Genomic DNA, 26,442 nt, shown 5'->3' with positions numbered 1-26,442 from the left:
GGCCAAATCCGGAATCCCGATCCAAACACGAGTTCCGGCAGCAACGACTCGAGCGACGGGATGATATTTGCGTCAGCGTCTCTGGTAGCCGCGAAAGCCGCCGTGCCGGCCCCAAACTCTCCGATAGGCCCCTATTTTACCCTTCACAAAACAAAACCATTAAAAAACATATAGAGAGAGAGAGCAGCGTTCTCTCGCTCTCCTATCCTCCCCCCACGGAGCACGGGCCATCCCCACCATGGCCTCCTTCCCCTCGCCCTCCGTCGCGCCGGCGGCGCCCCCGCGCCTCGCCCCGGGCCTCTCCCTATCCGCCGCCGCCGTCCACCACTCCTCCCACTTCCGCCCGCGCCGCCGCCCTGCCCTCGCCCTCCGCCCCTCCGCCACCGCCATCGCCGCGCCGGCCAACCCCCTCCGCTGCTCCTACCGCCGCGCCGTCTCGCCCCGGTGAGCATCTACCCACACACTCACCGCGCCGCTCGTTAGGGTTCACCGTGGCTGATTCGCGTTCTTTTGCGCGTGCCTGCAGGTCGAGGAAGCGGACGCAAGGGCTCGGCGCGGCGTCGGCGTCGGCGGCCGGGATTCTCGGCGAGGAGAGGGACGGCGGGTGCCTCTCGTGCTTCCCCAGGACCCGGAGGCGGGGCCGGCCGGGCCTCGCCAGCTTCGCGCCCTGCGCGCTCCCGCACGCCTCGGGCTTATCGCTTCACGCCCGCTGGGGCAGGCCCAAGGTTCGTTCCGTCTCGACTCGTAAATCAGGGGAGCTGTTTTCCTTGTCAATGGGAAAAAGTTGTCTTCTTTCTTACTTCCGCGGTCTGATTTTGCGAGTAGGTTCTTGTGGCAGCACAATAATTGTGGATTGACGATAGGTTCAAGTCTAAAACAATAAGTGCTGCTTGCATGTTTTGTTTCTGTACTAATCAAAGGACCCCCCCCCCTTCCCCACCTGGTTCCGTGTGCACAGAAGCTTAGTAGAGTAGAAGTCCGTGTTTGTTTTTCTGAAGCTAGTGGAAGTTTTTTGTCTGCAATCATCATTCTACCAAGTAGCATTCTACAAACAAGGGGGCACTTGCCTGTTGTCGGTGTCTTGAGTATGTAGCAACCTAAATGTTGAAGGAACACCGAATTCTCAAGTTAGCGAGAGGTCTTGTACTTGCAAATCAATGACACAGTTTTGTTCTGACAAAATACATTTTTTTTGAAAAAAGCTGCCGTAGATATTGCAGATTGGCAGGGTATATTGTGATCACATAATCCACCCATTCACTTGTTCATATTGAAAATTACTGAAGTACCATCTTCTGACTTAACTATTTGCTTTTCAGACCAGGCATAGTCACATATTGCGCGCTGCTGGACCTGACGAGCCACATGTTGCAAGCCCAACATGGTCTGAGGCAGCTCTCGATAAACCTTATCTCGATGAAGCGATCGGAAACGAGGAGCTTGAAGCTGTCCTAGACACACCTCTTCCTTCCCATCCAAAGCTAATCCGGGGCCAATTGAAGAATGGCCTCAGATATCTTATTTTGCCAAACAAAGTTCCAGCTGATAGGTGAGAGAACTTCTTTTCACCTCCATCCATATATTACACTTTTGGCGATAGTACTTAAGTTATCTTGTATTCAATTTTTGTGGCATTCCGTGCTCTTTTGTTATCTTGTATTCAATTTTGGTGGCATTTGAAGAGGTATATAGATCAATCCTCTGGGACAAGGTGTTAATTTAAGTTCTTGAACATGAAAAGTGTACCCCAGCACATGGATCCTCAGTAAATATGGAACCATGGTTAATTCATGTCACACAGAAACTTTGGCCAAGTTGGAGCAAGCAAAATTACTTTGATATACATATGAAATATGTGCACTATGGAATTCTAACTATTTGAGTTTGCAGGTTCGAGGCTCACATGGAAGTTCATGTTGGATCAATTGACGAGGAAGAGGATGAGCAGGGAATCGCACATATGATTGAGCATGTTGCTTTCCTTGGGAGTAAAAAGCGCGAGAGACTCTTGGGGACAGGTGCAAGGTCTAATGCATATACAGACTTCCACCATACAGTCTTCCATATCCATTCTCCAACTAAAACAAAGGTCCTTATTTTGCTTATTTTCTCAATATCAATTTTGGAATTGGACATTAACTCCTGGTGATTTATTCGGGGCCATCTTTTGTTTCCTGTTTGCATATTTATTTGACAAGGACTTACATGAAAATAAATCTGAATATGTATTGGTTGGCTGCCATATACATAGCATTTTCTAAAAGAACTGATGGTTCATGTTAGATTTCTTCTCTTGTTTATCTATGATCTGACATATTAGTTGGGCAGGAATACGGTGAAGCCTTACTCCCTTCTGTGCTGGATGCTTTGAATGAGGTAAGATATTTACTTAATCGCATTATTATTTAGAGGAATTATTATAGGATGTGTGGTGACTGTAGGCCACTTTTAAAAAGCATATCCAATTGGTTGGAGGCCTGTAGCAATTACAGACCCTGTCAACTACCCACTATCATTTTTTTGTTAATTTACAACCACACATTCAAACTGGTAGCTAAAATATAGATGTGTGCTATTAGTCTGTTTGACAGATCTCTTGACATTATTACATAGATGTATAAACAAGTTCTTCACTTCATTCCCTTCAGATAGCTTTTCATCCGAAGTTTTCTTCATCTCGTGTTGAGAAAGAGAGAAGAGCAATTCTGTCAGAGCTCCAGATGATGAACACAATCGAGTACCGTGTTGATTGTCAGGCAAGTCTTTTTCCCAGTATTAACACTTCAGAAAAATTCCAAGAAGGGATATTATTTTAATATTCCTGGAACAGTGCTGAATCATTTAATACTTCAGGGCACTATCTTTCTGTACTAATTGTGGCTCCTATTCTGCAGTTGTTGCAACATTTACACTCGGAAAACAAATTGAGCAACAGATTTCCTATTGGACTTGAGGAGCAAATACTTAAATGGGATCCTGATAAGATCCGCAAGTTCCATGAGAGATGGTATTACCCTGCGAATGCCACTTTATACCTGGTAGGAGAAATTGATGATATTCCCAGAGCAGTGCGGGAGATAGAGGTAATTAGAAATTACATCCTACTAAACATTGTTGTTGATAGATTAGCTGGTGCCAGTATGATTAAGTAGCAGGCTTGTTAGCTGACCCATCACAATGCAGGCTGTGTTTGAACATACACTTACTGGAAACGAAGCAGCCCCTATGTCGACTGCAGGTCCGTTTGGGGCCATATCAAGCCTGTTTGCCCCAAAGCTGCCAGGTAGCTTGGCTGCAAGCCTAAGTGGTGACAGATCACCTGCCACAGATAAAATAAAACCTGTAAAAAGGGAAAGACAGGCAGTTAGACCTCCCGTAGAGCATAAATGGTCTCTTCCTGATGTTCATCAAGATGCTAAGCCTCCAGTGATTTTTCAGCATGAGTTAATTCAGAGTTTCTCTATCAACATGTTTTGTAAGGTATGGTTTGCTGCTAGTCGACTTAATTTATGTTTTGCACCTTCGTGACTAGTTTACCCACTAAAATGTTAATTCTGATAGTAGTTCATATTATAATAGTTGGTAGATAAAGAGGCCATATCAGCATTGCTGTAATGCACCCACCATGTGGAGCTTTATAGTCCATCTATTTTTGGGTAGTATTGAAAAGACTCATGTTAACAATGGTGCCCTTAATTTGGTCTTCTTTAAAGCTATTTTGATATACTGATTTCTGCAACCAATTTACTGCTTTAGTTCATCTTATAATATTGGTAGATAAAGAAACCATATCGGTATTGCTGTAATGCATCCACCACGTAGAGTTTCATAGTCCATCTATTTTTGGGTAATATTGAAGTCTTATGTTAACATGGTGCCCTTAATATGGTCTTCTTTAAAGAATATTTTAATATACCGATTTCTGCAACTAATTTACTTGCTTCTATAATCGCAGTTCCTTAATCATGCTGCCCATGGCTAACTATTGCTTTCCATTGTTTGACAGATCCCTGTCAACCAAGTTCAGACATACAAAGACCTGCGCAGTGTCCTGATGAAACGGATATTTTTATCTGCTCTGCATTTTCGAATCAATACAAGATACAAGGTTTGTGATTTTGAGAAACATTCATGATCTGATGTCCTATGGACACTATTTTCAAATCTTGTAGATGTTATTTTCCATTTTTGTTGTTGTATGAGAATCTTGTTTTTTTTTTGGTTTAACTTTATATCCTTATATAATTAGAGCGCTTCACATTTTCATATTTATGTGTAATTGCACATGTTATTTTCTCATTGTTAGGAGCTTTGTGGCTACCAGTCTTGCCATGGTTCACATAAAATGACATTTTATATGTGAAGAGGATTCATATTTGTTTTTGTCTCTTAGCTTAACTATTAGCTATTTAGGATCAGTTAGACTTGATATTGGACTTGAATGCGAGTCAGAATAGCCCGGTTCTCCCAGTGAGGAATTTGCACATGTTTGTGCACTACATATTTTACAATGGAACTGGTAGTTACATGGTTTCTCCGACTGAGCGAAGTCTTCCTTTTCCTTCTTTGATGCAGAGCTCAAATCCTCCCTTTACATCAGTTGAGCTGGATCACAGCGACTCTGGAAGGGAAGGGTGCACGGTGACCACTCTAACAGTAACAGCTGAACCCCAAAATTGGAGGAGTGCTATCAAAGTTGCTGTTCATGAGGTTTGTGCTTTCATGGCTCAGTTATCCTGTATGTATTACATATATATATATATCGTTTTAGCTGGCTGTATTGCGTCATTCGAAGTATGGACCAATTATCTAGATAACATGATCCTTGAACCAGTTCAGTACTAATATATAATTATCTATTGCCAATGTAAGTGTCAACTTGGCACGTACATGAAGAACTATTGCCCTATTTGGCCACAAGGAATAATTTATGAACATCAATTGTTGAAAAGATCAGATGATAAACAAGGAATGATTTATGAACATCAATTGTTGAAAAGATTAGATGATAAGGAACTGAACAGAAGATATTACAGCAAGATTGTCCTAGCATGAGCCCTTCCTATGTCAAGCCTAGCCTGGTCTGAACTGTCTAGCATCTACTATTCCAGTCTAAGAGCATCTCCAACAGGCGCTCTAAATTTGGTGCTGTAAAAATCACTTTACAGCGCGCTCTATCTATGTTTTGTGCGTGAGGCCATATTCACCTCCAACAGAAGCTCTAAACCTTGAAGCTGTAAAAATCCGTAGTTGTTTCTGCGCGCGACGGGCGCGCTCTTTCCGGCGCAGTAGATATAGTGCACGACATAGCACTTTTGCCCCAAGCTGTATTTTACAGCGCGGGATAGAGCGTTTGTTGGAGCATAATTTTGCGCCCACGCGCTAAACAAGCCACTTTTTTGGATACAGCGCGGGATAGAGCGCCTGTTGGAGATGCTCTAATATGGCATCTAAGCTCGAATCTAGGCCATGGTTTTGAAGGCGTCGCTTAGGTGTCCAAGCGCTCCCCCTCTGCCTTGAAAAAAACGGCCGCTTCAGGCGTCAGAGCCCCCCTGCGCCTTCGCTCTAAGATGCCTTAACGCCTTCAAAACCATGATCTAGGCCAATCCAGCCCCAGTGTGAGCTGGAACAAACCCTAGCTGATTCAGGTTTGACATTAACCTAGGTCAAATCCAGGCCAAGCTTGAACTCTAGCCAACTAGCCGCTTCATTGCAACTTTGCAAGTGTTCAATTCCTGTTTACCAACTTTTCCTTATGTTGTTTTAGGTTCGAAGACTCAAAGAGTTTGGTGTCACAATGGGAGAAATGACCCGTTATATGGATGCACTAATAAAAGATAGTGAGCAGCTCGCTATGATGATTGATAGTGTTCCCTCGGTTGACAACTTGGACTTCATTATGGAGAGTGATGCACTTGGCCATACTGTCATGGATCAATTGCAGGGACATGAAAGTTTGCTTGCAGTTGCAGAAACTGTCACGCTTGAAGAGGTACTACATCATGTCATTATCATTTCTCTTGCAAAGGCCATACTCAAAATAAATGACATCAGTGCATTTTACCTTCTCCTAGTTTTTAATGACATTGTAATAAATACATTTTACCATATGCAGGTTAACACTGTTGGCGCAGAAGTACTTGAATTTATTTCTGACTTTGGAAAACCCAATGCACCACTTCCTGCTGCTATTGTGGCCTGTGTACCAAGAAAGGTCCATATTGATGGAGTAGGCGAAAGTGATTTTGAGATACATCCAGAAGAGATAACCGAGTCCATGAAGGCGGGTCTTGAAGAACCCATTTACCCGGAGCCTGAGGTATGTTGGTTATTTTTGATGTCTTTTTCATGTTATAAAACTATACTAACCTGGCTTAGCAAGGTTCATGCTTGAATTTGTTTTCGTGCCACTGAAAACTGTAAAGCGGCATTTTATTGATTGTTGTTGTGCTGTTGCAGCTTGAGGTGCCAAAGGAATTGATTACTCAATCAGAACTTGAAGACTTGAAATTGCAACACCAACCATCATTTGCCCCTTTCGGTAAAGAGCAGGACGTGGTGAAAGTATTTGACAGTGAAACTGGTATAACACAGCGCCGCCTTTCCAATGGAATTTCTGTCAACTACAAGGTACTTAGTCAACTGGAACCTTAGGCTATTTTTTGTAAAGACAAAATAATTATCTTCACTTCAGTAGCCATTCTGGATAGTTTAGCTTCTCTTTCATGTTTCATACTAAAAACATAATAATTATTGATGACAGATCACACAAAATGAGGCAAGGGTTGGTGTTATGCGCCTGATAGTAGGTGGTGGGAGAGCCACTGAAGATTCTGAGTCGAAGGGATCTGTTATTGTTGGTGTACGTACTTTGAGTGAAGGTGGCTGTGTTGGTAACTTCTCAAGGGAACAGGTATCTTCCACATTCTATGATCAACATTTAAAACAGACGTATTGCAAGATTACCTCGTCTATTCTGCTAATGTAGTTCTAGCCCCAAATTCTTGTTCATTAAAAAAATTTACTACTCCCTCTGGCCCCAATTACTTGTCGCATCCCATATACAATCAAGCATGCAGTTGAACTGCAGTTAATTGGGGCCAGAGGGAGTAATAAATTTGAAGTTACTGCTGTTTTTACGTATTGCATACACCATTTCACTTTATCCTTCCAATTCATTCCCACTGGCCCCTGTATTAGTATGTGTAATCCACCAGTGATGTTCACATATCGTCTGCATATTGTATTATTAACTAATGCTGATAATTGTTTAACATTTCATACGATCTGCATATGATTTTTATTTCAGGTTGAACTTTTCTGTGTGAACAATCTCATAAATTGCTCGCTGGAATCCAACGAGGAGTTCATCTTTATGGAATTTAGGTTTGCCTTAAGAGATAATGGCATGCGTGCTGCTTTCCAACTCCTGCATATGGTCCTTGAGGTGTGGCTTTTCAGCTTACTACATAGCATACTCACCTGTCTCACCATAGGAAAAACTCTCTGAAACATGAGGTTGCATTTACACAATTTACTTCTTTGTGTTACAGCATAATGTGTGGCTAGAAGATGCGTTCGATAGAGCAGCTCAGTTATATTTGTCTTACTACCGCTCTATCCCCAAAAGTTTGGAGCGTGCCACGGCTCACAAGCTTATGGTAGCCATGTTGAACCATGATGAAAGGTTTGTAGAGCCATCTCCACATTCATTGCAAAAGCTGACTCTTCAGTCAGTTAAAGAAGCCGTCATGAACCAATTTGTGGGCAGCAACATGGAGGTTTGTTGAATAGTTTGTCATTTCTGAGTTTCCGTTCTCTAAACCTCGTTCTAACATTTCTTCTTAACCTTGTTCAAGTTTAATGTTGATCTTTTTTACAGGTCAGCGTAGTTGGTGATTTCACAGAAGAAGAGGTAGAATCTTGTGTTCTCGATTATCTCGGGACTGTGAGGGCCGCAAATTCTTCAAGCACCGCGGAACATATTGAGAAGATCTCATTCTTGCCGTTTCCATCGGATCTGCATTCCCAGCAAGTATGCCTTCATTACCATCTTTTGAATATTCATGGCTTGTGTAAAGCCAAAGAAGCAAAGGGATAGTTACATTACAATCCTCATGCTGAAGCATTGTGGGAAAAAAGACACATGGACATTTTGATACTTTCCTGAAAACATGTGTTTGAGTCTGAAAGCTCAGATTGTTCTGTCGTCCATAATCTAGACATAATTTGGCTGCGGATTCTTCTTTGCCAGGTATACATAAAGGATACAGATGAGAGAGCTTGTGCGTACATTGCTGGCCCGGCACCTAATCGATGGGGGTTTGCTACTGAAGGAAAGGACCTCTTTAATGTAATTCGAAGTTCTAGCGCAAATGGTAATTCTAACTTAATACTCTGTGCTGTGTGCTGTACTCTCACATGAGTCCCATGTCCGACTCCATTGCAGTTTATATTAACATATTTTGAGTTAGACATCATTTTATTTCTACTTGAGGAATTCCTACACATCATCTATCAATGACTTTGTGTAGTAGTGGATGAACACGTGGACTGATATTTGTCCTACTACCGCAGCAGAAATCTCTGAACCAGCAAACTCTGATCTAATGGAGAAGACACATATTAATGTTCGCAACCATCCTCTTTTCTTTGGGATCACTTTGAGTTTGCTGGCTGAAATTATTAATTCCAGGTAAAGAATTTCTGTACATTCTTTTATTTTTTACTATACATCATTGTAAAGCTCTATCATGCGATAAATTCTACTCTGCTGCTAATACTATAGTGTCATGGTGTATTTACTGTGCCGTGGTACCTTTGGATAACTAGGTTACAAGTGGTTTGCTTCTGCAAAAATCTTGATGATGCCCCTATTTATTCATTTTACACTATTAAAGCAACATACTTCGTTACACATCTTACTAATGTTCCATGCCTCGTTATTCTTGACTAAAAGAACCTCAGTTTTCACTTTACACTATTAAACGAGATACTTCATGATTTTCAGGACACTGCATATTTTTGTTGGTCTTTACCTAATAGGACTAACGTGATGAGATGCACCTTTTTCTCTCAGGCTATTCACAACAGTACGAGATTCCATGGGATTAACCTATGATGTTTCTTTTGAATTAAATCTTTTTGATAAACTGGAGCTGGGTTGGTATGTGATCGCGGTAACTTCAACCCCGAGCAAGGTATTTAAGTTGTGATCTTGAGCTTGTTCTGTGCTCTGCCGCTGCTAATACTATCATTTTGTGATCTTTGATGCCAGGTCCATAAAGCTGTGGATGCATGCAAAGGTGTTCTCAGAGGTTTACATAGTAACAAAATTGTTGAAAGAGAGCTGGACCGGGTTAGTCAAATTTTCTTTATATTTTCCATTATGTGCTTTAATATTACTATTATACCGCCAGTATGCAAATAATACTGCCATCCTTTTTAATCATGTCTAAGTTTTCATAAAAGTTAGTTTAGTTCAAGAAAACCGTGCATTTTGAAGTATTGCACATCTTGTTTAGTTCATGCACTTAAGCTGAATACGCATCTTGGAAAAATTTTATGTGCTTGTCGATTGAATACCAAGCTCAAAGCTTTAAGCATAACTGTACTGTTCTAGTGTGTACACTTGACTATTGGACATTATGTAGCATCATCATTTTCTACTTGTTAATTTGGTAAGCATTTTTCTTGTGTTTAGGCAAAGAGGACATTGCTGATGAAACACGAGGCTGAGACAAAGACAAATGCTTATTGGCTTGGTCTGCTAGCCCATCTGCAGTCCTCTTCCGTGCCTAGGAAGGTAAATTCTATATATGTGTGTTATAAGCGCTCATACTCTGTAGAAAATTGGAAAAGGAAATGGACTTTGGTTGCCAGGGCACTTCGGTTGCCTTGTTCTTGTCACACTTTACTATCGTTAACACTGCATAGGTACTCCGTCTAGATTTTCTTCATGAAAGTTTTGTAGACAAACTTCTTGAAGCATCCATACCTGGGGCCATCCTGGTGACAGTTATTCTCAGAAACTTCTGGGTTGAGAAGTTTGTTGATATAGCAAAAAAAATCCTAGGGGTTGTCGTATGAGCAGCAGATGAAAAATAAATGAAAATTTTATTCTACGTACACAAGGCTCAGGCTGCAATTATAACTACTTCCTCCGTTCCAAATTAGTTGTTGCAGCTTTGGTCTAGGTACACATGTATCTAGACGCACTTCAATGTGTAGGTTCGCTTATTTTGGAAAAAAAGCTGTAACCAATTTGGAAAGGAGGGAGTATATGATTTGGTTGACACTTGGTACTTGGGAGCTTGGGACCATCTGAGCTTACCATGCTGTAGCATTCAGTTGGTTAATCAAGTAATTTTACTGAATTAAGTACATCTAAACCTTGTGCTTTTCTGATTTTGTACCCATGCTTCTGGAGGGCCTTAATTGAATGGAAACTGTAAATACATATATGAAATAATACTGATATGGCTAGGACCGGTCTATTTGGGTTCTAGGGCTGTACAAAAAATTTAAACAGCAGTCAGTGTATTGTGTACCTTCTAATGTATGATCACATGTTAAATCTCTATAAATTGTATTTTTCCCATTTATCAGTTATTGGAATTCAACCCATATCTTATTCTTCATTAGTATTTTTGGACTTTTATTTTGCGCGTTTGTGTTATTTTCTCTTCCTGTGTTGTATCACTGTCTAACTGTAGTTCATTTGTTCCAATTACATGCAGGATATATCCTGTATTAAGGAAATGACGACCCTATATGAAAGTGCCACAATTGAGGACCTGTATCTCGCATATGAGCACTTGAAAGTTGATGATTCATCTTTATTTTCCTGCATCGGGATCGCTGGTGCCGAGTCTGGTGAAGACATGAATGGTACGGGACCGAATATTAAGTGTTCGTGATGAAAATTATTACATAAATATCTCAGTATATTGTTAATTTGAAAATTAATGTTTGTGCTGATCAGAACTCGCAATATGGTGTAGATGTATTTTTTAAATCAAATTTCGCAGTTTTGTCCAATTTTTCTTTATTTATTTGTTATGTTGGCAGATGATGAGCCTGATATGGCGGTTCCTGGTATGGTTCCCATTGGCGGCCGGGGTCTATCAACCATGACCAGACCAACCACATGAGTAGTACACTTTTTCACACCCCAACTTTCTCAAGGTATCTTACAATTTTTGGACAAAAGTGTGCTATATTAAGTGCTCTACATTCAATAGTTTTCCAATCGTGCAGATTTCTGTTCTAATTCAGTTAAATCCACACCACAGGCATCACCCTAGCTCCTGAAGAGAGGATCTGTATGTGACCCTGTGGAGACTACATATGATGATTGTATATGCAAGTACTCCCTATACCCATCAATGCATTTGGTCAAGCCAATTGTTATTCCTTGAGCAATTGCAACAGAAAGCTTTGGTTGTTGCATTTTCTAGAAAAATAGATATGAATGTTCCCAAGGAACTTGAAAGCCTTCCCTGGAAGGCCATTTTCAGATGTATAGTAAAGACCGATTTGATTCATGCACATTCCCGTTGTTGTAACTAGTAGTATTCTTCAGGTCATTGCAGAAGATAGAGTGACCATAGGATCGATGATAAGTTACTGAGCAACGGCAAAGTAGCATAGAGCATCTGTAACACAATAGTAATAATATCATACGCTTGTAACATTCTGTTATCTTTGTCTGATAGTGTGAACTTGATAATGAAATGGATACAATTTTGCTGAGAATGTTGGATTGAATTGCATTCTGGACCAGCTAATGCCATAGTTTGCAACCTGTACTATCTATGCTCAAAGCTATCTACATTCAAATCATGCAATCTTAATTTCACGGATCGTGAGAGACAATCTTTGTCAGGTGCAAGCAATGACTTGATGAATAAAGGAGAGAGCTGCTGGTCATACTGTATAAATGAAGCGCGTATATGTCTTTTAGAGCAGCCAGAGAATTTTTGAGGGGGAGGTTTCATATTCAGGATACTCCTTGTCCAAAATGAATAAAGATCTGAGGCATGATGAACATACCATGCATTTGAGTTTTAGGCATGGACAGTCTTTTGATCTCCAAAAGATGGCATAACAAGTCGTCGTGGCCCATTTCATATGCCACAAACCCCGAAAACAAATTCCGTTTCAAGAAATGGCACTAAATTAACAGCAGAAGAAAGAACAACCAATACAGCCCAATGTCTAACAAATAGATCGATCAGCAGTGTCAGGAGAAGATCATGTGCTGAGTCCAATTTGCTATCACTTTTGTCAACAAAAGCAACTTTTGGTTTACATATGAACCTTTCATTTCCCACATGACACAGTTGGTTCATGATGCTAGGAATATTCTATATGACATCAAGCTGGAATCTTCCCGGTAAATACATGACCAAATTTCGAACTGTACATTGTCAGCAAGGTCCTCTACATCATTTCCTATGAAAATCGAGCTTCATTATTGCAAAACCGAACAAGAAGGCAAAGAGCAGCCCAAAGGCCACAACAACTGCGCCAACTGCCATCAACGAGTTGTGCTCGAAGCCAAAGTAGTCACTGACAAATCTTGCCACAGTGGTGGTGGTGACACCATCGTACAACGGATCATCAACATCGCCATACTGTGACACGACCATCCCATACAAACTCCATGCAACAGGGCACATCCAATAGTACCATCTCCACCAGATAGGAATTTTCTGAATGCACGTAATGTGCAAATACAACATATTAGACATTTAAATTTGAAAATCTTACGTTTCAGGTTAATCATCGAAAAGCATGGAGAAAGGAGAGTTAACTCACAGTTCTGGGGATCACAAACCCGGAGAAGAGATTCCATATGGCGTAGCATGAAGCGGATACAACGGATGCTATGGTGTGGTTCTCTGTCAACCCAACTGCCATCATACCATAGAATGTGAAGTAGAGCAACGTAAAGTAAATGAAAAAGAGATACCAGAAGAATTTAGGTACTGTCCACTCGAATCCGATCATAGGATACACTATTACCGCATATATGCCAGACTGAACCAATGTGTACGGGATCTCAATTGCGACCTACAAGTGAGAAAACAACTGATTGGTCCAGCAGTACTAGCTTCCAAATTACTGGGCGTTTCAGGCAGTAGAAAAAAGCTTAGCCTGCCGCATCAAAGGTCCAAAGTTCGTAGAAGCACCTGTCCAAATGCATATGGGAAAGCTGAGTACATTCCAGCTGCTCTTTCACGGTAAAAGGTAGTCCGCTCAACAGCCACCACTGGTTGAACTGATGCTGAATTGAGCACGCCTATGGTTAAAACAGCAGCATACATTGAGCCCATTGCATTGAACAAGTCTTGTGGTTTCTCTCTGAATTCAAAAGGCACTACATAATGAATCACTTTGAAAGTGACACGAGGATCGTGTCATCATTGATATTTATAAAAATGCGGAGGAAGTACCTTTTGGTGCCAAGATCCCAGAATATGGTGCCAAAGAGTAGAGCTATAATCGTTGTCGAGAAAAAACGGACAGCATTATACTGGGGATTCCTCCAGTATGACAGGTTCTGCTTCCAGAGGCATGCCAAGCATTGTGTGAAGAAAGATCTTGAATGCTTGGTAGGAAAGTAGAGGGCGTCCAAACCAGATGGTGGAGTACTCAGCTCATCTATCAAGGCTTTGTTCCTCCTATGCAATGTAAACATAAAGTTACTGTTGGTATTACAACAAGTAGTGCCTTTCAGATAGTTTCAGTTGGCTAATCAATGTTGATCAGATCGCTTCATTTGCTTGTGATTTTGGTTATTTATCTACTACTAGGAGCAACCAGGAGAGAAGAAAGGGATGGCCATATTAATTAGTAGGAAGTAGGTTACTCACTGGTAGAGTTTAGATTTCTTGTATATGTCACTGAAATCAATGCCCAATAGCTGTTCTTGTGATACTGTCGTCACTTCCAGCATCCATGTTGCTGGATTGTAGCCATCTTTTATTTTACTGACTCCTTCAATAGCCTGAATAGAATCAAACATCATGAGCTACAGAAATAAGGCGAAGAACATTTGAATTATCATATTTGTAAAATATATCACAGTACCTCGAAATACTCAATCAGTTTTGAAGAATGGTGTCCTAATGGACCTACATAGATCTCTTCTCCACCTTGCTTCATTAGAAAAAGCTGTGTGAATAGAATAAAAAATTTCAGGATTCGTAAAATCACAATCAGAAACAGAATTAATTGCCAGTAATAGTATTCATCTCTTGAAGTTGACGATTCATCCCCTCGTTTCCTCTATATCGTAAACCCCCAGTCCCTCCCGAATCCTTTTCAAAAGTTCCCCTCGTTTCCTCTTGAAGTTGACGATTCATCCCCTCTTTTCCTCTATATCATAAACCCCCACAGTCCCTCTTGAATCCTTTTTAAAAGTTTGTACCACTTGCTTGCCTGCTAGGTCAATTGGACTCCACCTATTTTTTTCAGAGGCATCCCCCTATTCTTAGTTTAAAAGGAAAATATTTAATATTAACCAAGGTTGATGTGGCCCACATTGTGTCTACAAAGGAATGAGTCTATCTAAAAGAACTTTTCTAATATTGTGAGGTAATAACTTATTCACCTCATCAAAAGATTCAAATATGTCAATGCTAGGCTGATGAATTGTGCAGACGACAGTTCGACCAGTATCAACAGTGTTTCTTATTGTCCTCATGACAATGGCTGCTGCCCGGGCATCAAGTCCTGATGTTGGTTCGTCCATAAAAATTATTGAAGGGTTTGCAACAAGCTCCACAGAGATTGTCAACCTTTTCCTCTGCTCGGTTGACAGACCGTTCACTCCAGGCAGTCCAACCAAAGCATCTCTCATCGTCGTGAGCTCCACGAGTGCCATCACCTCCTCAATGAACATCTGCACTCACAAGTCACAACATTTCAGCAAACAAACAACGTGAAGTTTTGACATAACCTACTTAACTGACCTTTCTTGTGTTTGAGTCCACATCCCGTGGAAGTCGGAGCCACGCCGAAAACAATAGTGACTCATACACTGTCACATGTGGAGAGTGGATATCAGTTTGCTCACAGTACCCCGAAATGCGTGCAAATGTCTTCTGCTTCTTAGGATAGCCAGAAAGGCTGATGCTTCCCTTGATGAATCCACTGGTCTTTCTTCCAGCCAACACATCCATCAAAGTTGTCTTTCCAGCACCACTAATACCCATCAGTGTGGTCAGTACTCCTGGTCTAAAATACCCACTGACACCCCTTAGGATCTCCAACCGTTCTTGCAATACTCGTACTTTCATTTCCTGAAGTTTTGCATCAAGATCACGAGCTTATAATGAATAATGACAGTGCAACTAGTCCCAACTTTGTAAATTCATTACTTAACAACTTACCCTTGGGATCTCAACGGAGTAGTGTATATCGTCAAAAGCAAGCGAGAGTGGAACGAAGGGGAGAATCATTCCCCTTTGTGCGGGCATAGAATCGGGATCAAAAATAGATGACCATGTTTCACTATGGCAGCCAGTTGCCTGATGAGCACTGCCAGATGTCAAGCAAGTGTTGCCGGGTCCCTTCCCTATAAACAGCACATCTGCAACACTGCCAGTCAAATTTGCTTTTTTCTCCCTCAGCGCCTCTTCTGATACTGACGGATAGGAGTGACCAATTGCTGTAAAAAAAAGAGAAATCTTCTCAGGAGAGGTGTGGGGCAGGTTTCTTTTAGATCAGGTGTGGGGCTAGTTGGTGGAAGGGATGTGTTTATCTGTGAAGGTTTAGTAGTTTCTTTTTCCGTTGGCAACCAGTGTAATAGTGTATCTGCATCTACTGCAAATTTGGCGATGACCAAAGTTTCAGTCACTTAATATTTAACAATTGGTATAAAGTTACCATCACATTCTTTGAGAAAAATGATATTACTATTTACTACAGCGACAAGTGAACCAGAGCAGCAACTGTACTCACACTTAAGATACGCAAGGCATAAAGTGAAGAGAGAGTTGAAGAGCAGAGTGAATCCAAGCAACATGCCAAAGCCAAACCAGTACCACATAGACTCCGGAAATACTCCACGGGACTTGAGGACTAGCACACCAAGGGGCTCATCTGAACCTGGCAAGACCTTCTGCCAGCTATGCCCCAAGAACTCATTCACTGATGCAGCATTCTGCGCATACATCAGTGGAGAGATCCAGTATCCCCAAATCCACCACTTCGTTACACTATCTTGAGGTCAAACACGAAACAAGAAAATTTAGTAGCAAATGCTGCAGTTTGGATTAATCTGATCCAAAGAGAAACAAAAAAGGCTTGGTTTCTTACCTCTTGACAGGACGAATCCACCTAAAAGCATAAAAACTAGCAATGCAAATGATCCAAAGACATATGCACTAATCATGTTTCTTGCTGCCCCGGCAATGAACCGGAAGAGGGAAGATGCCATCTGATTAGCCGCTAAGAAAAGCAGATATTGCTTGAAAAGCCTACAGATAGGAAAACTAATTTTAGCCAATCACAAGTTCATAACATCCATACAAATGTTGTTATTACGGTGTCGGTCCTTTTGCTGATATGTCTTCTTCCTGTTCAATGAAATGAAACGCAAAATCTCTTGCGTTTTCTCGAACAATAATGCAGAGGACGCACTAAGTTTAAGCAGGTGATGTTAATTTGGTCAAATTATCCTATATTATTGATGATTCCTTCAACACCTGATTTAGGCATACAGAAATACGATATTGCAAGCTACTTTTGCTTATAGTAAGAACAATCAATTAATACTCCAGACTCATGTGGTTGTGGGTGTGATATGAGCAATTTAAGTGAAAATACTGAGTTATATATTGAGGCTAACCTACAAATTGCACGGAATATTTTGCTACTTGATAAAAAAATGTTATGTGAGTAATTAGGTACCATATCAAGAAAAATATGACATGGTTAGCAAATCTCACCTGATTACATCAGGATCAAATCCAATGACATAATAGGTTGTAAAAACAAACCCACCAACCTCGATAAATGTGAGGGGGATCTTGAGAATCCATGAGGGTACAGTATAAGTCCATGCAGGATAGAATAGGAGATCCCTTTGTTTGAAAAATACCGGGAGCTTAAAAATGGTGAGGGGCAGCTCAGACAAACCATTGAACATGATCATGATCGTAGTAAAGAAGAGTGCACCCATGTAGATGCCTCCATTCGCCACAGAATCACGATGCATCTCTGTACGAAAGAATAATGTCATCTCGATGATTGACAACAAGATCAGCTGCACTGCCAGATGAACAAGAGGAAATTGTGGAAAAATTATTAAGCAATGAATGCAACATATCAACTTCTACCCATGGAATAAAGTAGCATTTTAACGATTTCTGCAGACCAGTCTCCTCTCAAAAGTTCATAAAATGAGTCTAGTCGGATCTGAACTTCAGGGACCAATTACCTGTACGATTCTGAATACATAGAAGAATGAGTTCCTCTTCATGAGAAGAATTTCCCGGTCGACATTGGCTTTCAGAAGTTCTTTTGTGCTTACACAATACTTTGAGGTAGTGAGTGCCAAAGGATGGCTTGCGCCCTTGTCAAACAGCACTGCAATCTCATTTGCCATGTCTTGGCCAACATGAAACAAATGGAAAGCCCCAGCAAATTCCTTCACAGATACATACTGGTAGGGTTGGTCATGTCGTGCCCAGTACTGTTTCTGATCTTTCCTTGACATTATCTGGCGCAATTTTTTTCACATATGTATACTAGTTAATAGTTATAAATAAACGTAACCACCAGCAATATTATAACTCAAAGGTGCATACTTCTTGCAAGAAGTCTGCAACAGCCTTCCTCTCGGGGCATCTGAACCCCATAGACTCAAAGAACTCGAGAACGTTCTTGCGGGGCCCATGGTACACGACCTGCCCATCTGAGAGGAGTATGATGTCATCAAACAAGTTGTAAGTCTCAGGTGAAGGCTGTAGCAGGGAGATGACCGCCGTCCTGCTTAGGATGTGGATGGCCTGCCTGAGGAAGTTTATGATCTGGAATGTTGTTGAACTGTCGAGCCCTGTAGAGATATCATCCATGAATAGTGCTCTCGCCGACCCAACCAATATCTCACCTATATGATGTACCAAGGTTATATCATGCAATTAGCAGTACATGCAAGAGAAGTTCACAAAGCCAAAAATCTCAATACGTGTTAATAGTTGATGCTTCTACTTGTGCTTGTACCTGTAGTAACACGCTTCCGTTGTCCACCAGATATGCCCCTGAACATCTCATCTCCTACCATTGTGTCTGCACACGCGTCTAGTCCCAATATCTACAACAAGGATAAGTGAACTTAGAGCTAGTCAGTTTCAGGCTATGCAAGCCACGTGTACCTTCAGTATGTATTCAGTGACGATATTGGCTTCTCGCCCTCCCAATGCAGCTGCCTGATATGAGCATTTTAAATGTATAATTTATTATTAGCTAACATCATAATTGCAAGATATATTTTTATGGTTCTTGATTTATCTATGGTCTATGCAAGGCACCTTCATAAAAACATCAATATCAACATCAGGCTTGATGTTGGATGCTTCCTCTCGTCTTAATAACTCAAGAAGCAAATCTAAGAAACCATAAAAGGACATCAGAATCATTAAAGAATTTAGTTCGATGAAATATTTTTATGTTGGCTGATAAATAGGTGCTTACCATGCAAATATCTTTGGCACCTTGCGGAGAAGACAAGTGTCTCACGCACAGTCATCTCTCCTATGTGAAGATCATGCTGGCTTACATACGCAGCTGTCCTCTCAGGCACAAAATCACCCATTTCATGCCCGTTATAAGTGACTTTGCCTGAAACCTGCAAAGGAAAAATGGAGATTTGAGGTGTGTTGTATAGCTCCAAGACCAATAGTCAGCAAATCCCTCAGGCAGAAGAATAGTGGAATGCCAGCGGAAAGCGGATACCTAAAAGATCGTTGACCATAGTGTTTCACACATGTACCTTTATTGACTTAGTAGTTAGTAAGGGCTCTTTTATACTGTTTTAAACCCAGTTCTCACGAGTCCCATAAAAAACATGAAAGTGTGAGAATTAACTGCAGAAGTTGTATACCTGAAGATCGCTGCCAAGCCTCCCAGCCAATGCAAGCAGAAATGTCGTCTTCCCTGATCCTGGTGGACCTAGCAGCAGTGTCATTCTGTACAGGAAAAGAGAAAATTAACAACCAAAACACATAATGGTAAAAAAGATATACTGAACTCATAAATCACACATCCACTGCACTCAAGAAGAACTTGTACCTACGAGGCTTGATGATGCCACTAATGCCATGGAGAATTGGTAATTTCCTTTTCCTGCTTGGCAGTATGTGTAATGCATTTGCAGCTCCCTGATCAATAACTCAAAAGTCTTGTACCACATAAAGCTAGCAATACTAATTTCAGGACTAGTACTATTTAAAATACCATGTTGATAAAAAAAAAAGAATAATACCTCAAAGATGTTAGTAATTGAGTTCAGAACGGTGGGCAGTCCCCTGTTCCCAACACAAACTTCCACATCTGCATTTAGATGCTCGAAACGCACTTCAACTGTTGGTAGAACGATGCCAACTCTACAGATAAAATACAAAATATCATGTGGACTGGATGAAGTTGAAAAGAAAAACATTTGTACTGGGTGCGGAAAATCAGCAGCGCAAGGACAGCGGCAGCCTCGTAGAGCAGCAGAACTACCCAAATGAGAAAACAAGTCTCACATTCTGAAGCATGGACAGTTGGACATTGAAGACTTACCACAATAAAAGTAAAACACAATTATCTCTAAAAATGCGCTCCGCTCAATATGAACCCATTTACAGGGAAATAAACTCTGCACTTCCTCTCCCCTCGATGAATCAGATTGAACCCAACCAGTTGCTGCAACCGCTTGTCTAATCCCAGTTTGCAAGATTGTGTCCCAGGTTCCCTTTGGCCAGTAATTTTTTGCACTCAAATGTACTTAAAAATATAACACTCCCTTTAGATGTTTGGGTTCAGTCCAATGAGAAGCTTACCTAAGTATAATTAATTTTGTTCATCTATTGCAGAGCGACCACCAAATTCTTTGAAAGGTAGGATAGACTAGACCACCAAATCAGGCATTTGAGGAAGTTGAAGAAGCTCGAGTTGATTGACCCTGCAGTGGTTGAAGATCGACGACACCGAGACTGGATTGGGGTTGCGGCGGACGGGGTCAACCGGGGTACCGGCTCACGCCTCAGCCAGGCGGCCGCGGCGATATGGACGCCGCCGCCACCAGGAATCGGAGGGGGCGTGGCACGCAGTGGCGCGGGTCACGCTCCATGTCCAACAGTCCAAGGTCTACAGGATTTGAGTCTGGTGGTTTTTTTAGCAGGGAAGGGGAACGGAGAAGGCGGAGGGGACAACAGTGATTTCAGGCCCCCTTTGAAACGAAGGAAAAATATACGAATTTTGCTGAATGGTTTCTGTAAAAACGTTTATTTAGAACGACAAGAAGTAAGAAATACCTCAAACATAATAAATTATATCAAGAGTTTTTGGATCAATTGATGACCACTACCGCCACTAGAGTGAGCCGTCGATCAGCCGATGTCGCTACTCTCCTACCAGAGTTGGTATGACTTTGCTAAAGACATACATGATATCTTTGTGCACATACCTCTAAAGACAAGCGTTCAAGGGCCAAAGTGGTAGTCACTAAATACATGAATCTGTCCGAATCTTCTGACATCAAACATGCAACAGGGCTGGCGTAGGCTGGCCGAACGAGACCCACCACTCCATAAAAGTAGTGACCTAACAATTCTCCACTTTTCTCAACGCCACCGCAAGATAACAGCCGATAATGTGGACAAGTAGACGGGAAACCTTAGTTGTGTCCCACACAACACCGCCATAGCCACCATATGCCGTTACCCATAGGCGTCCCTAGCATCCCTATTGCCCGGGCAGCCGCCCAGGCTTCCGGCCGGCCGATAGGCTTATTTTTGCCCATATTTTATATGTATTTGATACAAAATTAGCACTTTAGGCCTATTTGCCCAGCCTTCAAAATTTTGCTGGGTCCGCTTATGCCGTTACCGGTTGACCAAACTTTAATTTTAGGGATCTTACTACAACGTGGAGCGCAAGTCCGAGGTCTCCACCCATACCGCCATCGGGGCGGCAAACATCGATTATCTAGATCGCCTCTTAGATACCATCTTAGTGAAAATTTATCCCTTTTAACATGTTTAACGTTTTTTCTTTGTTGGTGCTTGGAACAAAGGAATCATAGTACCCATCGAAAAATTGAGGAAATGATAATTTCATGAGAATATTGGAGGAAATCAAACAGAAAGTCCTACGTCATGTTTTCTTCTATCTGTCTACGGTTTCTGTAATATTTTTACATAACATCCAAACGACATTGTTAAAAAAAAAGTGGTTATAGGAACCAAAGTGCATGACATGTCAATCCATACATTTTTTTTATACATTTCTAAGTTTTGAGTTCTTACGGGCTCTCAGATGAGCAAGTATCCAGTGAAGTGTAAAAAGTCCAAAAATAACCATGTTTAAAAGTTTTAAAAGATTATTAAAATAAAATATATTAGGATAATGTGAGTTACTTTTTCATTCAAAGTTGACTTCCACGGAGTATTTTCTCAATTTCAGGCTATAGAATGCTCTTCTTGGTATTCAACCGCATTTTTTTGCATTGAAATAACTACAAGAAGGTCTTAATTTTAGATAGATGTACATCATGAGATACTCGTATTATTGGCGTGGTTTTGGTTTAAATATGAATTGCAATTAAATGGCCAGAGGTGGTGTCCGATGGTAGATCTATAGTACGTCCCGCCTTCCCCTTCCGCTCCGAAAGAAAGTCGGGGCGCTGCGCTAAAGAAAACCATCACAGAGAAAGACACACGCCCGCACCGAAAGAAAACTCGTCTGAATTGCAATAATGACAACAATTATGGAACATATAGAGTATCATGTAAACTTTAGAGCCATTAAGTACGATAATTACAACAAAACAGCATCCTAACACGTGTTTGGTTGAGCATATGTCCATATTTTTGAACGATTTTTTTAAAGAATACTTGTGTTTTAACATGATCAATACATAAATATTTTCTGCTTAAAAGTTTAATATGCAAAGGCTCTCGTTTATTAACATCCAGACCCTACATATACGAGTCTGAAAGGCCTAACCGCGAAGAGTTGCCAGCAATGGCACTGAACAAACGAAGACAGCTAGGCTAGCTGACATGCACGAAGAACCGTAGCACGTACCGGTCGATGCGGTCCCTGATCTTGAGCAGGAACCGCTCGTTGTCCTCGTGGACGCCGGGGCGCAGGAGGCGGCCGAGCAGCGCGCGGCGCTCGCCGGCCCGACGCGGCCGACGTCCGCCACCTTCCTGCTCCCGTCCTCCAGCGTCACGATCGCGTGCCGGGCGCGCTCTTCGAGCGTGGGCAGCCGCCGCAGCGCTTCCCAGAGCAGCGCCTCCTCATCGTCGTAGTCGTCGGCGTTGGCGGGCGGCGCTGAGCTGGGCCGCGCCATTTGCGTCTCCGCCGACGCCATTGCGGCGATCGCTGGTTACTTGGTTGTGTCGCCTGAAGGGGGACCAAGGGTCCAAGGCGGTAGCAACCAAGACGATCGGAGGCTAATAGGGAGTGTGTAGATTACTGATTCATTTTTATTCCTGGCGGCGGCGGTGCGTACGAGAAAGCAGACGAACGCGTAGTACATCGTTTTTCGCGGTTTCTCCAATCCTGCGTATCCACGTCCGTCGACGACCGTCGCGCTCCTAGAGCGGAATGGGCGATTGGCTTACGGCTCTTGCGCGGACAAGAAACCGTCGGCTCCGTCGAGGCGCGCGCGCGCCGCCGCCGCCTTGCCGGCGTCGACGTCGAGCTCATCGAGGGCCGACCGATCAGGACCAGCCACGATCACGACGTCTCGTCGAACAGGATTAGGACGAGTGGAGCAACTCCCAGACTTGGTCCACGGTCCGCGCGGCGTGCGCGTGGTGCACGCGGGAGCGGAAGCCGTACCGCCGCCGCGTACGCCTACCGTACGGATGGACCGTCCCGTGTTCACTGACCGGCGCCGCCGCGTACGCCTACCGGCCGGTCAACGCTCTCATCTGCCAGGTTCTTCCAGAACAGCGCCGTGCATCCTGCGGCTGCCGGGGTTGCAACGACCGAGTCTCCCGCCGGCCAGCTCAAGTGAAAAGAATGGATACCAAAGAAAAGTTCAGCAGGAAGACTGTACTTTTCAGCTAGTTGTTGCCAACTCTTTCTAACTTATATCCATTTGCACCTATAAAAGTATCGAAAGAATCATGGATGTAGCATGTTGCCATTGACACTGTGATCACGGAGCCTTTCTATTACAGCTCAGACTGTCGGTTGGATGCTTTTAGTATTACACCGTCGGCCTAATAAGCACTAACATTCTCGGCGGAAGTCGTATGGCCTGGTCGGCAAAGGACGGCACAAATCCATCTAGTCAAACAAATGAAAATGGCCGCATCGTACAAAAAAAAAAAAAAAAAAGAGAAGATAGGACCATATATTCACAGCAATCGAAAAATAGATTGTCAAGAGTGGGATTTGAACCCACGCCCTTTCGGACCAGTACCTGAAACTGGCGCCTTAGACCAACTCGGCCATCTTGACTTGGTGATGATAAACCCGCGTTTCCCTATATAACTCAAAATAAGGATATGCTGAAACGGATATCCATCTTCTTCCCGAGAGGATCAGCAGCGCTACCAACTGCCTGATCGACCGCTGACTTTTTTGTAAGTTGCACATCCACGAGATTGTATTGACATTCACATTGCTCTTCCCTGCTCCCAGGCCCTAATGAATTTTGCCATGAGATCAATGTCCAATACCTTTTCTCTTTTTCTAAAAGTCTCGCGTACACAGAAAAATCTTAGGCATCATCACATCTGTGACTAAGAAAACTTCTTCATGTGCGAAAGTCAACTGCATATATATTATCACATAATCTAAAGCAGGCTTCTCTGACCATTTAATCAAATTCAATTCCCCTTTATATATTTTCAAATACATGTACACCGGCACCACGGCAGATTGATCAAACGACACCTTTAATTTATCTATCTATCTTTTTCATTTCATCCGAATCTTCAACTCTTCAAACACCACTAGATCAAAAAAATAATTAAACAGCAAGAAAAGGAGAACCTATCAGCAAATCTCATGCTTCTGGTCCACTGTACCACCCAGGCATCGCTTCACGATGATCTTATTGCCATTTGTTCATTCATTCGGCATCCTCTTCGATGGTGCCCAGCGGCGTGAGCGCCCTCTTCGCCGGCGGAGATGCGGCCACGGCTGACCTCTTGCCGTTTCTCGTCGGGCTACCAGAGCCTGTCAGGGAGTCCTCCCCGAGTGTCCTCTCGTTCAGCTTCTCGTTTACTGCGCCGTTGACGACATCGCCGAGCCCCGTCTCGGCGTGGTGCACCGGCGCGACGCGTGACTTCCTGACGCCGCCGGCGCCGCGCGCGCGCCCAAGCGGCCGTGCTCTCGCCGCCAAGGCCTCGCTCGCGCGCACCGCCATGGCTGCCATGTCGGCGCTCGACAGGGGCCGCCCGAGCATGGCCGCGGGGAGCACGAAGTATATCTGGCCGGGCCGGAGCAGCTCGCCGCCGCCCAGCGCCGGCACCTCCTCGTCGAAGTAGAGCGCGTCGGAGCTGCACACGAAGAAACGGTGGCCCGCATTGTCGCCGAGAACGTCGGAGACGCTGACAGGGGAGGAGGCAGGGAACTCGGTCAGCGAGCCGTCGGCGGCGACGACACGGGCCGCCGACGGCTGCTGCTGAGCCTGAGGCGAGACGCTGCTCCGGTGGTTGTGTGAAAGGCCTGATCCCATTAACAGTAGTGTGTTTCCAGATGAATGGTTTGGTGTTTGGTGACGAGGGAAGGGAAAGACGATGCATATATAGGCGATGCGCCGAACGTGGAGGACAGTAGGAGCGACAAGGTTGAATTTTGGGACGAATTGAATTATACATTTATCGTTTCGCTCCCTAGGTTTTGTGTTATTGTGAGCATGTTACTCGCTCATTCTCTTTGGTGTCGGAGGGAGGACTAGGTCCTTTCTTTTCACTCAAGTCATTCAACGTTTCCTGTCAATAATCCTTCCACATTATTGAATAATCGCCCTTTCAAAAGTTTTTACGTGTATATTATTTACTCCATGTGCGATCAGAATATGTTGTGTCAAAACCGTAAGGTAGAACTTTTATTTACAAAACCATCACCATTTGGAGCTAGAGTTTCTCATAACTACCACACACATAACATTTAGCTAGAAATCACCACCGAATATTCTAAATACACAATTTGAAATGCGAACTAGTCATTCCGCCAAGCTTGAAAATCCTTAATTTTGACAAAATAATTAAGGAAAAATTTGCTACAAGACAACATTATTTTACGTCGTTTGTTAAAACACACTGCTGGATAGTGTCTTTGTTAGGTACAATTACAATTTTTTTGACACATTTTCCCGAACACACCACCTATCCAAAAGCAGATTTTTTTTTGCACTTTTGCCTAGGATTACCATGCTATGACTGGTTTCGTAAAAGTGCAAAACTTTATGTTTTTAGTTAGGTGATGTGTTCTGGCAAATACACTACAAAATTGTAATGGTACATGGTAAAGACACAATTTGGTGTGGTTCGGCAAACGCCAAAAAATAATGGTGTCTTATAGCAAATTTTTCCAACAATTAATTATTCTGATTGAACTTTTAGTCGGTCACTAAGGAGATCATTCATGAGTTTCTTTAATCCTTTCATGTTTTTCAACTAGACAGATTTTTTGTATGTTCCGGACCTCTTCAAGGCTGAATTTTTGTTAGATGATTTTTTAATTAGCTTTAATACTTGAAATAGTTGGCACATGATGCCATTTTTTATTTTGTTGAATCTTTTCAGATTCATCTAAAATTATCCATCACCATTTAGTCCATAACTCTTAGAATCTCTAATCCATACTTGAAGTGTCTACTTTGTTTCTGCACAATGACCTGCTCGAACTGAGGGGACTGTCACTAAAATGTCAACGCATTGGTGGTTATGAGCAAAACATGGCCCCAACTGGGGTGGCTTTCTTCAATTTAATCTCCAGGAAAGATATGAAAAGGTAATTGTTACAAGAATTTTGGTAGTTTGATATTTGTAGAAAGTAGATTGTTGGCGATGCTTGATGTCAGAGGCTGGCAATGCGTGCATTTGCGGGGAGGTTTTTCTCTAGTGCTCCTAATCGTGTGTTAAATCGACATGATACATCACATAAACTTCACTGTGTTCACCTCCTTGTAAGTGTATCCATCTTAAAAGATATGCACTGACTAGCACTTCATTATCATAAACGCCGGGATCA

General features: G+C 42.5%; 4 protein-coding genes and 1 non-coding gene across 9 annotated transcripts; 1 reads left to right on the top strand and 4 right to left on the bottom strand.

Annotated features, from left to right (window-relative positions):
• Positions 1–579: 579 nt before the first annotated feature.
• Positions 580–11,757, top strand: LOC124696531 (stromal processing peptidase, chloroplastic; the record flags this gene model as incomplete). 3 transcript variants are annotated; one of them, XM_047229262.1, is given in 24 exon segments in its annotated part: positions 580–725; positions 1,320–1,549; positions 1,891–2,089; positions 2,329–2,376; positions 2,649–2,756; positions 2,895–3,083; positions 3,184–3,480; positions 4,007–4,108; positions 4,576–4,710; positions 5,768–5,992; positions 6,116–6,319; positions 6,460–6,630; positions 6,764–6,913; positions 7,310–7,447; positions 7,554–7,781; positions 7,883–8,035; positions 8,255–8,378; positions 8,581–8,695; positions 9,080–9,200; positions 9,278–9,358; positions 9,704–9,805; positions 10,740–10,890; positions 11,071–11,187; positions 11,295–11,757. In XM_047229262.1, coding segments are annotated over 23 exon segments (3,500 nt in total), but the record flags the coding sequence as incomplete, so codon positions are not given.
• Positions 11,758–12,258: 501 nt separating this feature from the next.
• LOC124696555 (ABC transporter G family member 36-like) lies at positions 12,259–18,351 on the bottom strand. 3 transcript variants are annotated; one of them, XM_047229271.1, is made up of 15 exons: positions 18,238–18,351; positions 17,823–18,124; positions 17,453–17,734; positions 16,962–17,278; positions 16,330–16,490; positions 15,973–16,233; positions 15,402–15,679; positions 14,982–15,311; positions 14,621–14,911; positions 14,098–14,181; positions 13,881–14,014; positions 13,461–13,688; positions 13,197–13,368; positions 12,823–13,077; positions 12,259–12,716 (listed from the first exon to the last, which is right to left on the bottom strand). In XM_047229271.1, exons 1-15 carry the CDS (start codon positions 18,296–18,298, stop codon positions 12,450–12,452), a joined length of 3,423 nt encoding a protein of 1,140 aa, XP_047085227.1. In that variant the 5' UTR covers positions 18,299–18,351; the 3' UTR covers positions 12,259–12,449. The 3 variants fall into 3 exon arrangements, with proteins under 3 accessions (XP_047085227.1, XP_047085232.1, XP_047085237.1); XM_047229276.1 differs by having other exon boundaries at positions 13,461–13,685; XM_047229281.1 differs by lacking the exons at positions 17,823–18,124; positions 18,238–18,351 and having other exon boundaries at positions 16,962–17,283; positions 17,453–17,561.
• Positions 18,331–22,597, bottom strand: LOC124660541 (ABC transporter G family member 35-like). The gene is made up of 8 exons (XM_047198369.1): positions 22,309–22,597; positions 19,682–19,736; positions 19,499–19,619; positions 19,306–19,394; positions 19,118–19,202; positions 18,709–18,862; positions 18,546–18,622; positions 18,331–18,443 (listed from the first exon to the last, which is right to left on the bottom strand). Exons 1-8 carry the CDS (start codon positions 22,595–22,597, stop codon positions 18,366–18,368), a joined length of 948 nt encoding a protein of 315 aa, XP_047054325.1. The 3' UTR covers positions 18,331–18,365.
• A 1,019-nt stretch (positions 22,598–23,616) lies between these two features.
• On the bottom strand, positions 23,617–23,697 carry TRNAL-CAG. The gene has a single exon. It is a non-coding gene; the product is annotated as a tRNA-Leu (tRNA).
• A 598-nt stretch (positions 23,698–24,295) lies between these two features.
• Positions 24,296–24,936, bottom strand: LOC124683973. The gene has a single exon (XM_047218390.1). It carries the CDS (start codon positions 24,920–24,922, stop codon positions 24,314–24,316), a length of 609 nt encoding a protein of 202 aa, XP_047074346.1. The 5' UTR covers positions 24,923–24,936; the 3' UTR covers positions 24,296–24,313.
• Between the last annotated feature and the right edge of the window lie 1,506 nt (positions 24,937–26,442).

Source organism: Lolium rigidum, chromosome 1 (genome assembly GCF_022539505.1).
Source record: "Lolium rigidum isolate FL_2022 chromosome 1, APGP_CSIRO_Lrig_0.1, whole genome shotgun sequence".
In the NCBI taxonomy this organism is placed as follows: Eukaryota; Viridiplantae; Streptophyta; class Magnoliopsida; order Poales; family Poaceae; genus Lolium; species Lolium rigidum.
The sequence above is the reverse complement of the archived record's forward strand: the minus strand, read 5'-3'. Positions and strand labels throughout refer to the sequence as shown.